Source organism: Anomaloglossus baeobatrachus, chromosome 4, assembly GCF_048569485.1.
Source record: "Anomaloglossus baeobatrachus isolate aAnoBae1 chromosome 4, aAnoBae1.hap1, whole genome shotgun sequence".
Taxonomy (NCBI): Eukaryota; Metazoa; Chordata; class Amphibia; order Anura; family Aromobatidae; genus Anomaloglossus; species Anomaloglossus baeobatrachus.
Window position 1 is genome coordinate 411,110,278 of NC_134356.1, and position 17,570 is coordinate 411,127,847.

Here is a 17,570-nt window from a genome sequence, read left to right on the forward strand (position 1 = left end):
ACCCCATGAGATCATGAGGTGGGTCCATGATGAGATCATGAACACTACTGCTCCCATGATAGTCTATGGGACCGAAAGAGTACAGTACATTCCAGACCCCCACCTCATGAGATCAGTAATCATGAGCACTACTGCTCCCATATGTGACGGAGAGAGTACAGGACATTCCAGACCCCCACCCCATGACATAAGTGATCATGAGCACTACTGCTGTCAAGATAGTCTATTGGACAGAGAAAGTACAGTACATTCCAGACTACCACCACATGAGATCAGTGATCATGAGCACTACTGCTCCCATGAAATCTATGGGATAGAGAGTACAGTACATTCCAGACCACCATCCCGTGAGATCAATGATCATGAACACTATTGCTCCCATCAAAGTCTATGGGAAGGAAAGAGTACAGCACATGCCAGACTGCCCCTCCATTAAAATATCAGACCCCATTCTAGCGATCATTGGGGTCCGGCGGTGATTGAGCACTTGTACCCTATCCTGTAGATAGTTGATAAGTGGCAACTCTGGGAAACACATTTAAACACTAAACCAAAACTTGATTTCTCAAGTGATTAAAATTATGTATTAAAAAAAAAAATTAAAAACAGAAATCTAATTAGTTGCCATGGGCAGCGATATAATTCCTTTATGACAGAATTCATAGAAGTCTCCTATTGTGCGCAGATCAATGCTAGTACAGCTCCATAGTACACACACTGCTCCTCGTCACACTACACTATAAATTGGCAGAAGAAGCCATCACTGGTGTATTTTACTCTTTAGTATCAAATTAAGTGACAACGGTTGAAAGCAAAACATTGTATATACAGGAGAGAGGCAACGGAGACAATTCTCTCTTTTCCGCTTATTTGTGAGGCAGTAGAATCCCCATTATGACAGGAAGTAGCTCATTAGACAGCGGGTCCCGCTTTATTACGGTTATGGCTATGACGATTTGTACCAAAAGTAGGTCACAAATGAATCAGAGACATCTAACGCTATGGTGTACTAGAAACCATTTGCACAGACATTTACATGCTATCATTTGGGCATAGCAAGCAATTTCTTGTTCCAATGCTCTTCTTGTGAAATCACATGCTGTTTATATAAAATATGCATAAACTGTCCTCCTCGTTCTTGTGACTACCACACTATAATGCTGGATTAACCAGTAGATACGCCACTGCCGACACGTGCCTCTGCTAATAACATTTACCACTCATACAGAGTCACATGGCTGTAGCGTGTGGTTTCCATAACCCTGAGACATGGATCATATACCATACTAGTGATATAGGAGGTGCTCATTACTCATTGGGGAGGGGGTGCTTCTTGTTAAGAAGGTTCTCCAGACTATGAAACCTGGTGCACAGAGCTTGGGTCTCAATTACCTAATATCAGGGACCAGAGGTATATCTTGAACCTCATGGGCCCCAATGCAAAAGCTCCAATGGGATACCCAATTATTGCAAGTCTTTGATAGCATATGTCTTTTCATATAGGTCAAAAAGCGTTTTTGGCCGACCTAACTGCAAATGCAACCCCTGCACTTATTATTACCCCCTGTCAGGGACCTAGACTGCAGAATAGTAAGTAAAAAAAAGGCATGTAGCAATCAGAAAACTAAAGGATTCACTATGGACGTCACAACTATAAAAAGTGGACCAGAAGATACTGTAGGAGGCTAATTTTTATGCATGCACATCACCGCTCTATTCTCACAGGGACTCTGGAAACTCCGTGGGGTCTCATCTGTCCATTCCTGCTAAGCATATTTCACTGGAAAACCCCTTTAAGCAGTTTTCCAAGATTACAATATGGATGTCCTATACCTACAACTGAAAAGGTCATGGTTCTCGTCTTCATTGTTTTCCAGGTACTATACTTGTAGATATGGATTTGCCTGACTTTATAGTGAACAGTTCTAATAAATAAGACGAATCTGTGATAATACGCACAGCCAAAGCAGAAACAGCTGTAGTTACCTGGCAAACAATAAGCGGGATGTGGGGCTACAAGGCCAAATCCCTCTCAGTCAGCTGATCAGCATCGGTGCTGGATTGGTGCCCTTACCAATCTCAATTATTTTGTAGTCAAAAAAAATCATTTAAATTGAAGCATCACATGTATACATCTCTTACATTATTCTCAAATAAAGCATATATTGTCTCTATGTCTGGCATTGTCACAGATCACCAGAAAGCTATTTATGGTTAACCAGGTTGTCTCCTTCACTAAGAAACTCTTCAATGAATCCAAAGAAGAGGAGCGGAGGACTGGAGCATCTTTGTATGGACATGTTTATTGATGGAAAAATCAACTGTTTTTCAAGAAGTTATGAAGCCCTTCTAACAGGAACCAGCCATTCATGCTGCTCGAAAAACAGACAGCATGACTCATAGACCAGCTTGTGCATTAAAACAACCTACAGTTTACATTCAAATGCTTAGACTTTACAGAGAAAAATTGGCTGAAAATATAGCCGGGGAAAGGTCGACTAGTCACTAAGTTATGTCCCCGCCAGTCTCTACATATCTGTGTGTTGGCAGAGACTTGTGAATCTATCTGAGCAGGTAGGGAGAAGTCGGTGGTAACACAACTTTTCGACTAGTCCCGTCATCCAAGGCTATGCTTTCAACTGGGTGATGCTATGAAATGCTATATCATGCGCAATCTGTATCATGTATCATGTATCATGCACAATGCTGTATCATGCACAATGTATACATAGTAGGTTTTGTAGAAAATCTGCAGCTTACAACTGTAAGATGGTTACCATTGTACAAGACTGAACGTTGTTTGTTACTTCTCAGACTCTTTAATTTATTGAAAAATACTTTGAAATATCATGCTTTTTATGGCTGATTGAAAGCAAACAGTAATCCTACCTTTTTGAGCTTGCCACTTTTGGTCCCAACAAACGCCAGCGAATGATTTTTATACACATAGGCTATAACAGAAGTCATCCTGTCCCGATCTTCTGTAAAGACAGGGTATCCTCGAACCATTTCAGATACTCCCAGAGGGGCATTCATGTCCAAACCACAGAAATCATCTGCAATTGTTATGAGCTGTAAAAATAGAAAATGAGAATATGAGAGATGCAAAATTACCATAGGCATAATATATCTAACCAAGGTGGAATAATTTGATGCAATTTTGTAATGATAGGAAACGTCTGATACATAAAAATACACATTTAAATACCTTTTAAGGAAACTCTGGGGTAATATTATCAGTCCCATGTTTTACAAAGGGGGGGTTGCTACCAAAAGAATATCTCACACCGGTGAGCCGAACAGGTCCATGCATTACAGAGACTGTCCATTGGTTTCTATTAGAACTGTTACTTTGTAATACTTCTTGTACTCAGGAGGTGTTGTAGTGAAGAAAAGACACTGCTTCATCTGGTTATCATCAAGGGATAGTGATGAGCAAACTTATGGCTGCTCGGGTGTTCTTAAAGAGCAATTTGATTTTCTTCCGCAAAATGCCAGCGTTCCCCATTGACCTCCATTACACTTAGCAAACAAGTACCGAGCACCTGAAATTCAAAATGCTTGTTAAGTTTATATATCCTATATATAGCCTATATATAAGGATATATCCGCAGGTTTCCCGCAGCAGCTCCCCGGAATCCGCAGCTATCCATTGCTGCGGGATTCCAGCGACATAGCTGTGGTAAACCTGCGGACATTCGTGCGACTTACCGGAGAAGTCTTGCCTGTATATCCATAGTGGAGAGGCTGGACATCTGCAGATATTTACGCAGGAATAATTGACATGCAGTTACGTGCGGCTTCGGGACATCTGCAGCATATTCCACAGCTGCACATACCGCAGCATTGATACAGCACTCCCCAAATCCCATAGGATAACATAGGGAGTGTCTGTACTTGCTGATACCTGTGGATTTATCTGGAAAATCAAGATAAATCCGTGGGTTTTCCGCGGCAAAATCTGCGGCTACATTGTCCCATGGGCACATAGCCTAAAGCGGGCTTTACACACTGCGATATCGGTCCCAATATCGCTAGTGTGGGTACCCGCCCCCATCTGTTGCAAATGGACAAATCGCTGCCCGTGGTGCACAACATCACCCAGACCCGTCACACATACTTACCTGCCCGGCGATGTCGCTGTGACCGCCGAACCGCCTCCTTTCTAAGGGAGCGGTCCGTGTGGCGTCACAGCGACGTCACTGAGCGGCTGCCCAATAGCAGCGGAGGGGCGGAGCTGAGCGGGACGTAACATCCCGCCCACCTCCTTCCTTCCGCATAGCGGCCGGGAGGCAGGCAAGGAGAGCTTCCTCGTTCCTGCGGTGTCACACGGAACAATGTGTGCTGCCGCAGGAACGAGGAACAACCTCGTTACTGCTGCAGTAACGATTTTTGAGAATGGACCCCCATGTCACCGATGAGCGATTTTGCAAAAACGATGCAAAATCGCTCATCGGTGTCAGACGCAACGGCATCGCTAATGCGGCCGGATGTGCGTCACCAATTCCGTGACCCCAACGAGTTCGCATTAGCGATGTTGTAGTGTGTAAAGCCCCCTTTAGAGTACCTGAGTACTAGATAGTTTGTTCATCATTATCAAGGGATCCAAACAACCCCTTCAATTAATTAGGTAATATATATAACATATTCATCTTTCATGTTTCCATAAATTAAGTTATGAAAACAGTATAAACATGACGTTGTGTTGTATTTTTATTGTAAATAATTAGATTAGAATATAAACATTGTAATTGGAAACACATACTTCAAGTGCTGCTAACAGTTTGGTATATAACACCAAATGTATGGTATCTGTTAGTCTACAAATGCAGCAACAGAATAAATACATACAGTATACAGTATATACTCATATACCTAAGGCCTCTGCCACACTCACGTGAAATTCACGCACGTGCCGAGAGACACGTATTTCCCCTGCGTGTTGCGTTTGGTAAGTACGTGTCTCTGGTACGTGCGGTCCACGTGTGTTCTACGTATGCTATCCGCGATAGCACACGTAGAACCGGTAATTTACATACTCACCTGGTCCTTCCTGCTGTCCGCGCTGCTGTCCGTGGTGCTGATCCTCGGTCTCCAGCCCTCCCGTCTCCCCGCTGCTGCTGCTGCCAGGCAGTGAAGTGAATATTAAATGAGAATAATGAGCGGCGGTCGGCAGCAAGAGGCAGCAGCGGCAGAGACAGGATGGCTGGAGAAGGTGAGTTAATGTTTTGTTTTTTTTCACTGACACGTGTGTTTTCTCTGGCGCGTGTCAAACGGGACGGCATCCACACTACACCCGTGTGGTACGGGTGCGGGCCGTGTGACACCCGTGCTGCGGGAGAAAACACTGACATGTCAGCGCTTTGAAAAACGCACACACGTACAAACGCACACGGACACACGTTCCGTGTGGTTTTACGTGTGTGTGCCTGCTACAATAGGGTAGCATTGCTGAACGTGTCTCCGTGCCGCCGGTACGTGTAAAAAATGACAAACACGTGCCGGCGGCACGGATGTGTGTCGCAGGCCTAAAGGAAATTGGGCATTACCACAGGTTTTCTTATGCCGGAGCATATGGATGGGATTTGCAGAAGTATTTTACTAGCGCATTTTTATACCCATAGTCCTATCCATCTGACAACACGTTTTTTATCCTGTTGAATTGTACTGTTTTTTGTTGGCCACTTTAATCTTTCAAGAAGAATGCAACCGGATGCAAAAATGATTAAAACTCTTATTACATTTTTTTTTTAAATGTACACTTTGCTTTTAAGCTTGGAAAAAAACACCACATATTAGCTTTCAGGTGAGCGCAAAACATGGTGTGAACCTAACCTGTCAGACATAGGCTATGTGCGCACGTTGCGTAATTACATGCAGTTACGCTGCGCTTTGTAGCGCAGCGTAACTGCATGCGTCCTGCGTCCCCTGCACAATCTATGGAGATTGTGCAGGGGCCGTGCGCACGTGGCGTCTTAGAGCGCAGCGCTTCGGCTGCTGCCAGAAGCGCGCGTTCTAAGAAGTGACATGTCTCTTCTTCCGTGCGCTTTGCCGGCAGCTCCTGCTCTGTCTATGGGAGGAGCTGCAGGCAGAGCGCATGGAATCGGCTTTTTTTTTTTCACTACGGACATTTTCGGCAGCGATTTGAAGCGCACGTGTGCTCTTCAGATCGCTGCAGAAATTTCTGCAGTGAAGTACGCAACGTGCGCACATAGCCATATTTATACACTGATTCTCTAAGAAATATTTGTCACCAGTTAATAATGCGCCAAATGAGCGAACTCTGAGTCCAAGCAAGTTACTCACTTGAACATTATGATACATTTGTCACCTTTGAAGGTAACAAACACATTTTAAAGATGTATAAATGATAAATAGTATCATGAGAAAAATTTAAGAAAGACTTAAAACAGTAAAGTTCTAGAAAACTTCAACATTACTTATTGGTGGCGGTCAGAGTATGGATATGAAAAGTTTGCCTTAAAGTAAAAAGTTTTCAATTTGTTTAGAGGTTTAAATGAAAATCAAAAATAACTTTACTGCTCAAGTAATGGAAAGCACTTGAAATATATCAAAACGGAGGAATAAGGCAAGGCTCAACTGCTAATAAAGGGTGCCAAAGGAAAAAAGGACTACAGTGATGGGTATATCCTCAGCACTCAGTAGAACACGAGACGTAAATAATGCAAATGTGTTTATTAATAGATTATTATAGATTACCTTGTTAGTTGATAAAAATAAACTATTAACACTTCTATTTTTTAAAGCCTTTTTACTTTGAAGCTTTTATTACATACCTGCCTAAAACATTTGCACAGTACTTTATAGATCAAGAGAAATAACAGGTCCTCTGTTGCTTTATGAAGATTGGTTATGGAACAGTCTGATATATTTCAAGGATGGATATATCCTCAGCACACAGTAGCACAAGAGATGTAAATAATGCAAACGTCTTTATTAATAGATTATCTGCAAAGGAAAAAGAACACCTCAACCAAAGTCAAGCAAAGCCAACGTTTCGGCCTAAGATGGCCTTTGTCAAGGTTTTGCATATCATAAAGTTGGGGGGAAAAAAGACGAGGTAGCTACCTGCCCCTGCCACCTCTGACACCTGGGATCCGGTCCCCATTCTTCCTGGCATACATTTTCTTCTCTCACCTGTCTCTCTGACCTCCTATGGTACTGCAAAGTAGCTGTAAAATTTGATGCCTCCACCAAGACATGGTCTCTGACGTGCAAATCGTCTTTTTCCCCCCAACTATATGATACGCAAAACCTTGACAAAGGCCATCTTAGGCCGAAATGTTGGCTTTGCTTGACTTTGGTTGAGCTGTTCTTTTCCCTTTGCAGATAATCTATCAATAAACACGTTTGCATTATTTACATCTCTTGTCCTACTGTGTGCTGAGGATATATCCATCCTTGAAATATATCAGACTGTTCCATAATCAATCTTCATAAAGCAACAGAGGACCCGTTATCTCTCTTGATCTATAAAGTACTGTGCAAATGTTTTAGGCAGGTATGTAATAAAAGCTTCAAAGTAAAAAGGCTTTAAAAAATAGAAGTGTTAATAGTTTATTTTTATCAACTAACAAGATGCAGAGTGAATGAGCAGCAGAGAAATCTAAGTCAAATCAATATTTGAGGTGACCACCCTTTGTCTGTAAAAAAAACATCAGTTCTTCTAGGTACACACTTGAATGCAGGGACGTTGTTCCAAACATCTTGGAGAACTAACCACTAGAGATGAGCAGATCTGGGGAGATTCAATTTCACTTCATCACTTAGATCTTCTCAGGAAATCTATTCACATTGAAGTTATTCTCAGCAAATAGCGAATGTTCCCTATTAAGCATGATAAATATAAGAAGTAAATAAGAAAAAGAAAACTATACTGACCTCATAACTCATCTCACTGCTTAGCTGTCTAGACCCCCACAGTTCGTTCCCCACCATCTGGTCCTCAGAGCCACCTCTTCCAACCTGTTTACTTTAGGCTGAGACCTCAGGCTACTACCAGTCCTCAGAAGTTACAGCATATCACACATCCATGAGGTCACAACATAAAGAGCACAACGACCTTTGAGGCCTAGTCATGGTCAGAACTACTGACAAAGAGTGAACAGGTTGGAGATATGATGGCAACAAGCAGAGACCCTGAGGATCAGACATCAGGCAACAACCAGCAATACCTGCCATCCGGCCTTATTTTTCCACCATCGAAAATTCAACCTCTTCACTCTAGGCTAGAACTTCTGGCTGCAGCCAGCCCTCAGTGATCAACGTGAGCCACACGTCATGACATCATGAACCTCTGTGACCTGGTCATGGCCAGAAGTCCAGAAGATGTGGCGCACAACAGGGAAAAGAAGCCACTTTGGTGACCGGGTTGTAGGCAGCAGTCAGCAGAAGGGATGGACAGGTGAGCAATGAGGTAAGTGTAAGTATTTTTTTCTTAATCAATTATGCCAGCCAAATGGTGGCCAGCATTTTACAGAATACTGGCAATGCAAATTTACAAAAATGTGTATCTCAAAAATGCAGATTTTTTTTGTATATCTTTGAATAGAATTCAGTTCTCGCATCTTTACTATCTATAGATCTTCTGTACATGTAGACTTGCGCAAATCCTTTTGAATCTTTAATTCCATGAAGACTTGATAATATTGAGATTAGGGCTCTGCAGGGACATATCATCACTTCTAAAAATCTTTATTTTTCTTTATCCTGAAAATAGTACTTAATGGCATTATGTTTGAGACAGAGGTGGTACTTGCTTTCCTTCAGAATGAGAAGCTGTCAAAGGTGGCCATGAACACAGAACCAGCAGCACCCAACTACACGCATCTACTGTTTGGAGAAGTCTGGCCATTAAAAAGTCGTCTTCAAGGAAAAATTGCGACCAAAAATCATACATTGAACATGAAAACAATGTCAAGTTACTCATCTATGCACGAAAACAAAGGAACTGAGATGCAAAAATGTGGCAGCAGATGCTCTTTTAAATCTAAAATATTTGTGTGCAACAAAAGGCAGTCTGTTGCTGAAGGGCTGGAGAGCGGTACAATGAGACATCAGTGAAGCACGGTAAAGATTCCTTGCAAATTTGGAGGCTACAATTCAGCAAATGGAGTTGGGTACTTTGTAAGAATTATTGGTGTACCAATACTTAGAAATACAGACAGATACTTATCCATCATGCAATACCGTAAAGGAAGCTTCTGATTGGTTCCAAATATATTAAGCAGTAAGACAACTACCCTAAGCACACAGCTGAAGTCATTAAGAGCCATCTTCAGCGGAAAGAAAAAGGAATCTAGGAAGTGATGATATGGCCCAATGGAACCCTGATCTCAACAACATTGAGCCTGGGTGGCAATACATGACACAGAAGGATGTGCACAACTTTACAGCCACAGAAGATCTATGGTTAGATCTCCAAAATCTAAGGAATAGCCTCACTGCCAAGTTCCTTCAAACATGACATACAAATGTACCTGGAAGAAAAGTTGCTTTAAGGCTTGAAACACACATCCGTGAAACACGTGCGTGTTTGGTCCGTTTCCGTGTATACTGGAGACACGGCCAAACGTGCACCAATGTTACTATATCTCAGCGGTTACAATTGCGTTTTTGGTTATGTCCGTTAGTCCGTGTCCGTGATGCGTTTTGTGGGCCGTGTCTCACGCCAGCATGTCCGTTTTCTGCACGCAACACGCAGCACGGACCCAATGAAAGTCAATGGGTCTGTGCGCACGTCCGAGTGACACGGACGCATCTCTGTTTGCTCCCTGTACGTTTTGTGCTTTTTTCATGTGATGTCGGTCTTTTTTCTTTTTCTGTTTCGTTCTCTCCCTCAGCCCGTCGGTCGGTCTCTATGTCTGTCGGTCGGTCTCTCTGTCTTATCTGTCCCTCTAGCTGTCTGTCGGTCAGTTCCCCCCCTCTCTCATACTTACCGCTCCCCGATCCCCGGTCAACGGCGCTGCACTGCTGTTATAAAAACTTCGGCGGCTTTTACTATTTTGAAAAAGCCGGCCGCCCATTAATCAATCTCGTATTCCCTGCTTTCTCCCCCCACCGGTGCCTGTGATTGGTTGCAGTCACACACGCCCACCACGCTGAGTGACAGCTGTCTCACTGCACCCAATCACAGCAGCCGGTGGGCGTGTCTATACTGTGCAGTGAAAAAAATAAATAAATAATTAAAAAAAACGGCGTGCGGTACCCCCCCCATTTTAATACCACCCAGATAAAGCCATACGGCTGAAGGCTGGTATTCTCAGGATGGGGAGCTCCACGTTATGGGGAGCCCCCCACCCTAACAATATCAGTCAGCAGCCGCCCAGAATTGCCGCATACATTATATGCGACAGTTCTGGGGCTGTACCCGGCTCTTCCCGATTTACCCTGGTGCGTTGGCAAATCGGGGTAATAAGGAGTTATTGGCAGCCCATAGCTGCCAATAAGTCCTAGATTAATCATGTCAGGCGTCTATGAGACACCTTCCATGATTAATCTGTAAGTGACAGTAAAAAAAACACACACACCCGAAAAAAATCCTTTATTAGAAATAAAAAACACAAACAAATTCCCTCATTACCAATTTATTAACCCCGACAAACCCTCCATGTCCGGCGTAATCCACGGACCTCCAGCGTCGCTTCCAGCTCTGCTGCATGGAGCTGACAGGAGCAGCAGAAGACACCGCCGCTCCGGTCATCTCCACGCAGCTAATGAGATGAGTAGCGCGATCAGCTGCTGTCAGTCAGGTAACTCGCGGCCACCGCTGGATCCAGCGGTGGCCGCGGGTAACCTCAGTGACAGCAGCTGATCGCGTTACTCATCTCATTAGCTGCGTGGAGGTGACCGGAGCGGCGGTGTCTTCTGCTGCTCCTGTCAGCTCCATGCAGCAGAGCTGGAAGCGACGCTGGAGGTCCGTGGATTACGCCGGACATGGAGGGTTTGTCGGGGTTAATAAATTGGTAATGAGGGAATTTGTTTGTGTTTTTTATTTCTAATAAAGGATTTTTTTCGGGTGTGTGTGTTTTTTTACTGTCACTTACAGATTAATCATGGAAGGTGTCTCATAGACGCCTGACATGATTAATCTAGGACTTATTGGCAGCTATGGGCTGCCAATAACTCCTTATTACCCCGATTTGCCAACGCACCAGGGTAAATCGGGAAGAGCCGGGTACAGCCCCAGAACTGTCGCATATAATGTATGCGGCAATTCTGGGCGGCTGCTGACTGATATTGTTAGGGTGGGGGGCTCCCCATAACGTGGAGCTCCCCATCCTGAGAATACCAGCCTTCAGCCGTATGGCTTTATCTGGCTGGTATTAAAATGGGGGGGGACCGCACGCCGTTTTTTTTAATTATTTATTTATTTTTTTCACTGCACAGTATAGACACGCCCACCGGCTGCTGTGATTGGGTGCAGTGAGACAGCTGTCACTCAGCGTGGTGGGCGTGTGTGACTGCAACCAATCACAGGCACCGGTGGGGGGAGAAAGCAGGGAATACGAGATTGTTTAATGAGCGGCCGGCTTTTTCAAATTAGAAAAAGCCGCCGAAGCAGTGTGAACGCCGTGCAGCGCCGTTGATCGGGGAACGGTGAGTATGAGAGAGGGGGGGACACTTCAGTCACTCGGGGGATTAGCGGTCACTGGTGAATCCTTCACAGGTGACCGCTAATCAGTACACGGCACACAGACAGAGCCGCAGCATGACTATGAAGTCGGGTGAAGTTCACCCGAGTTCATTCTCATCCTGCTACTCTGTCTTCCGACATGTAGTTACGACATTTTGCATCACACACGTACATTTCACACGGACAACACATACACATGTCAGTTATTTCACTCACGCACACACGGACATTCCACACGCACATACGGCTAGCAGACGGGATACACACGCAGGCCACACATACCATAAAAACGGAACTAAAAAACGGAAAACGGACCCGAAAAACGGCCCGTTTTACACGGACGTGGTTTTCACGGATGTGTGGCGGAGCCCTAAAGCTGTTTTGAAGACAAATGGTGGTCACACCAAATATTGGTTTGATTCATATTTCATTTACTTTCATTCACTTTGTATTTTATTTTATAAAAGGAAACTTAACACTTCTAGTTTTATAGCATTCTTACTTTACAGCATTTTTCCTCACTTGACTATAACATTTGCACAGTGCCAAATGTTTCAGTAGATACATTAATTCCCCCCCACTTTATAGAATCCTTGGTGTCACAATTCTAAAGGGTACTTTACACGCTGCGATATCGGTACCGATATTAATAGCGAGCGTACTCGCCCCCTTCGGTTGTGCGTCACGGGCAAATCGCTGCCCGTGGCGCACAACATCACTTATACCTGTCACACGGACTTACCTTCCTTGCGACGTCGCTCTGGCCGGCGATTCGCCTCCTTTCTAAGGGGGCAGTTTGTGCGGTGCCACAGCGACGTCACACGGCAGCCGTCCAATAGCAGAGGAGGGGCGGAGATGAGCGGCCGTAACATGCTGCCCACCTCCTTCCTTCCTAATTGTCGGTGGACGCAGGTAAGGAGATGTCCGTCGTTCCTGCGGTGTCACACATAGAGATGTGTGCTGCCGCAGGAATGACGAACAACATCATACCTGCAGCAGCAACGATATTAAGGAAATGAACGACCTGTCAACGAGCAACGATTTTTCACGTTTTTGTGCTCGTTGATTGTCGCTCATTGGTGTCACACGCTGCGATGTCGCTAACAGCACCGGAAGTGCATCACTAACGACATGACCCTGACGTTATATCGTTAGCGATGTTGCAGCATGTAAAGCACCCTTAACAGTAAATGAAATTCCATAAACACTTTAACAGTGTCAGCACTCATTGAACAGTGTCAACATTTTTAAGGACATCCCCTATCGAAAAGTGAAATAACACCAGTTCTGCAAGCAACTATGGCTTTCCAGGTAGAATAAAAGAGGTTTAATGGAGTGTTCTAGAGTTCTAAGAAAAAGATGCCTGGAATTGTTATATTATGTAGAATACATCAGACAACAGAGCAGACAGGTCTTACAGTATATTACTGAGATTGTGCAAAGCTTTTGGGACTAAAAACAATATAAAAATAAAGCTTTAAGCAATTGTATGACTTTGTGCTGAATCTACAAACCACTCCTAAACTTGCTGAATATATTACTGTTTTTACAGTCTTGATTTGTACGAAGAAGGCGTTAAAATTGAAGTATGTTTTGTCTTTCGGGATTCTGCTGTCATTTGATTTCAAGAAATAAATAAATCAAAAAGGCTGGTGAAAAGCTTGTGGGATGGCAATCTTCGAGGGCAGAATACTAACAACACAGGCTTGGGATGTACAACCTATGAAATTAATGATGTGCCCTAAGAACGTTGGGTTGGTGTGTCATCTCCTCGTCTATATCAAATACCATTGATACATGTTTTTTGAATGTTGTTTTAGCCTATTTACCGGGAGAGTTTCAAAAAAGTACAAAAGCAGAGATTAGACTCAACAAGATTTTCAGAAATCAAGGAATAATAAAGATGATAAAACATCGGTTCCCAAACTCTTGGCTTACTAATACTGTTATTGGGTGAACACAGGTGTGACGCCCTGGATCCCAGGGGTCACAGGTAACAACAACCACCACACAACACACACACCCGCATCCCTTGTGAGGACACACCCGTCACCCGAAAGGGAGACATGATGCCTTCCTCAGGGCCAGTAGGGCACACCAGGTGGACAGAGTCAGGCGGAAAGGCACGCCCACCGAGGAGACTACTGTCCTCAGGCAGAAAATACAAACAATTGAGTTTTAGTCAGGAGTTGGAGTTGACAGGAGGCGTAGAGGAGTAGAGCTATCAGGGACCCGGGTAGGAGCCTGGGATCCCCATAACGTCAGGCAGGCAGATGGTGGTTGCCGCCTGCAGGAGTACCGGTATAGCGACCGGCGGAACCGTAGGGACCGGGCCAGGGTTGGAGCCCGCCGGACCTGAACCAGGGAGTCAAGAGCTAATCGGAGCACCAGTAACCGGGTACTCAGACTCCGTCCTAGCTTAGAAGCCACTGAGTTTAGGCAAATTCACTGATAGCAGTCTGGACCTCACGGGTTCATCCTCACCCAAAGTCCCGAAAGAAGGCAACAGCCCACCGATACCGGGTGAGAGCCACCGCCAAGGGCCAAACATCCGACGGGCCAGCGCCTGCGGGCAACCGAGGGCTCTTCTGGCAGCTAAACGCCGGGGAGCGGGGTACCACTGCTCAGGCAGGGGAGCCAAAAGTCAAAACAAGAGGTGCAAGGGAAAGGGGCCACCATCAGCCTCACAAGGGACACAAGCAGCCGGCTGCGGGACCCGACCATACTCGAACTTTGATTTACCAGTGACTCTGAGTGTGAATTAATAGTGAGTACACCAGTGCCATCTGGGCACGACATCGCACCGCAGCACAGCGCCCTGCACCCCGACATCATTGCCCGTCCCACCGGGCCCCGGGACACACCATCCCTACCCACGGAGGGGCTAAATTCCAGGCTGCGCCTTCAACACCGATCCTGGGAGCCCCCTTCAGCCGCAGCGGTGGTGCATCCCATCACCACAACCCGTGGGTGGCATCACGACCCGTACAATGACAACACGGCCCCCGGCAGCGAACCTCGTCCCACACCACCACCCCACTGCCTGCCCTTAACAGAGCGACGTGGCCCCCGGTCCGGAGGCGCTCGAGCCATCGACAACCCGAGCCCGGACCTCGAGCGTCTCGGCCCGGCAAGGGAGCGGCCGAGCCCCTCTCAGGGCGGTACACAGGCAGAAGAGGCCTCCTTTGCAAGAACAATATATGGACCCTTTGCAGTCCAATAGATCATCATAATGCACAATTTCACCTGCTTTGAAGATGGAACTGGACCTCCTACCTCTAGGGCTGCACCCTTGGGTGAATGCTCTCACTGCACAGTTTACATTACCTTGACGTATTATTATTTTTTTTATTGTAGAACTTTCCAATGAAAACAAAGTATAAAATGTTTAACAGTTTTCCAGTGGCTTAGTGTAGTACCTTGTTAAAACTGTCACATACATCTGAATCAGAAATGTGCCCAGCTGCTTTAGTGAAATTCTAGTGCTGTATTCTCATTACATTGCCTTTCTGGAAAAGAGATTGGTACAACGAGGGAAAAAAGTTCTAAGTTGTAGAGTCAGTGAACCTCGGGTGCATATATCTGCCCCCAGGGACTCACACACCAAGAATATTGCCTTTACTGTATGAATAACAATTGTATTCATCTCAGCTTTTAGATGTAGACACATTTTCTTGAGCTTCTTTCCAAATGGATGTTGACATTATTTTCATGAGCTGTGTCTTTTACGGTTGTTGATGTGGTCAACATAGCCAGACTGGCATACAAAGATATTTTTGATGATTTTCTCAGGCTCCAAATATATTGTATGCTCATATAAATGGTGTTGTAATAATATATGTGTTTTACCATTAAATCTAAAGTACAAAGTATAAAGCTAAAAACACATTGGTGAATTCTGACCACAAGAATGTATGTAAATGCTTTAGAAGTTTCCCAAAATGTAACTGTGATATTAGTCAGTGGTAGACATTGTCCGGACTTCTTTTCATTTAAGTGGTTAGAGAATTGTCACAATGTTACTTTGGGATAGCAAGAGACAGGACGCTCCTATGCTGTCCTTTACACTAGAGGACCCTAGGCTATCCCTCATCTCCAGATTGCTCCTAATGGTGGAGACGCCAGAGTCCCGTCCCTTTTTATATTCCTGAGAAATACTACTGTAATACCCCCCTCCCACCAGACAAGGATGGGGCAGGAGTGAGATATAAAAAGATGAGGACAGACAAGGGAAAACCAAACTCTTACACACTGCACACAAAGGAATAGACAAAGAGACTCTGGAGAAAAACAAGAGCAGAAGGGTAGCAACAAAAAGGTAACAAGGGTAAACTACACAACCGCACACAGCAACAGATATCACACTAGATAGTCTGGATTACTATACCTCCCCAGGCCAACTAAGCTAACCTATAGCTGGCACTAATGAAAGTGTCTAGCCAGCATATATAGGAGAGGAGATGTGATTGGTTCTCCCACAACATGTGATCAAAGATGACTCACAATCAGACCAGCAAAGATTTACTTTTGCTAGACTGCTTATTAAGTACTAATCTGTTGGTCGATGCCTGAGTCAGCCTGCACTGATTAGAAACCTCAGAGAAGTTATCAGGCAGAGCATCAGAATAAGTAGTCTGAACAGAACCGTGTACAGCCATGACAGTTGGCGAAGTTTGTGAAACTCTCCTTGTAACAACAATGCTACAGTCAAATACAACCACGTCACTATCGTCACTATACATAGACATTAGGTCACATACTATATTTGTTATACCTTGTAAGAACGTGCACTTTCTGCTTGAATAAGGGTGGAAAACTGAGACTATTGGTCTTAGGTCCATGCACACTTAAATGAAGGCCTCATAGAATTGATGAGCATTCTACATTGTATTGGTCTAGGTAAAGAGTTATATCAGGATCATAATATTGATGGACACTGGCCTTAATACTGTGCCTGTATCAGATTATTCAGCTGAGAAGTTGAACAACAGCTTGAACACAATTAAATTTTCTCCCGCTGCTTTATCTATCACTTGCTATAAATTTGTCCCTCTTTTAACCGGTGTAAATGCCACTGTTCTAAATCTAGAGAAAAACTAGGGAATAAGATAAAGATAGCACAATAGGGCTTTATCTGATAACCAGTGACAGTAGTAAAATGTGATGCTCATCTGCTTCAATGTCTGATGCACAACATATAAAAAAGCTATGAAAATATCAGCTACTGCAGCCCCACGGGTTAGGAAACTGGTGAAGTACCAAGTAGGAATGAATGGGTATTCAACACTGCTGGTGAAGATCCAGAGGAAGATCCAAGTATACAAACTCAGAAGACCTCAGTCTCTCGCATCTTCTGATTTTGGATCCTTGGATCCATTGATCTCCCTTTGGTTCTTTACCAGCAGCGTGTAATACCCATTCATGCCTACTAGACATTGTTCTAAATCTGGCAGTTTATCTTTTGCTTTTGTTCCTCATTAGTGGTGGGCGATCCCCCCGATGGTTGAGATCGGGAGCCTCGTCCAATCGTTTTGTAAAGATCGGGATCAAGATAACACGATCTTGCGTCCGATCACCGATCTCGGGCTTTACAGTTATGGGATGGGATGGGTGCCCCCCCAAAATAAAGAATATAGTAAATAATAAACATTGTCATTATACTTACAGGTCCCGCGACGCATCCTGCAGACTCTGTCTCCCGGTGCTTCTACTTCTGAGTCCAATCATTGTTGTTCCCTCCCGGTAACCAACACTGACTAAAGGACCTTCAGTGACGTCATGACCATGCGATAAGTCAGGTGTGAATGTTGTATTACCTCGTTGGTTACAGACTGGTCACATGACTATGATGTCATCAAAGGTCCTGTCCTGCTAACTGAACTTTGACTGTCACTGTGCAAGTGTCGCATCGTGG

The 17,570-nt window shown here is 44.5% G+C and overlaps 1 protein-coding gene across 2 annotated transcripts in view; it reads right to left on the reverse strand.

Moving 5' to 3' along the window:
* PLXNA4 (plexin A4) overlaps positions 1–17,570 on the reverse strand; it is a 1,083,593-nt gene that overhangs the window by 889,995 nt on the left and 176,028 nt on the right. For both annotated transcript variants that reach the window (XM_075345346.1, XM_075345347.1), the window contains exon 3: positions 2,890–3,072. In XM_075345346.1, the coding sequence (XP_075201461.1) occupies positions 2,890–3,072 (183 nt within the window). The remainder of the gene's footprint in view (positions 1–2,889; positions 3,073–17,570) is intronic.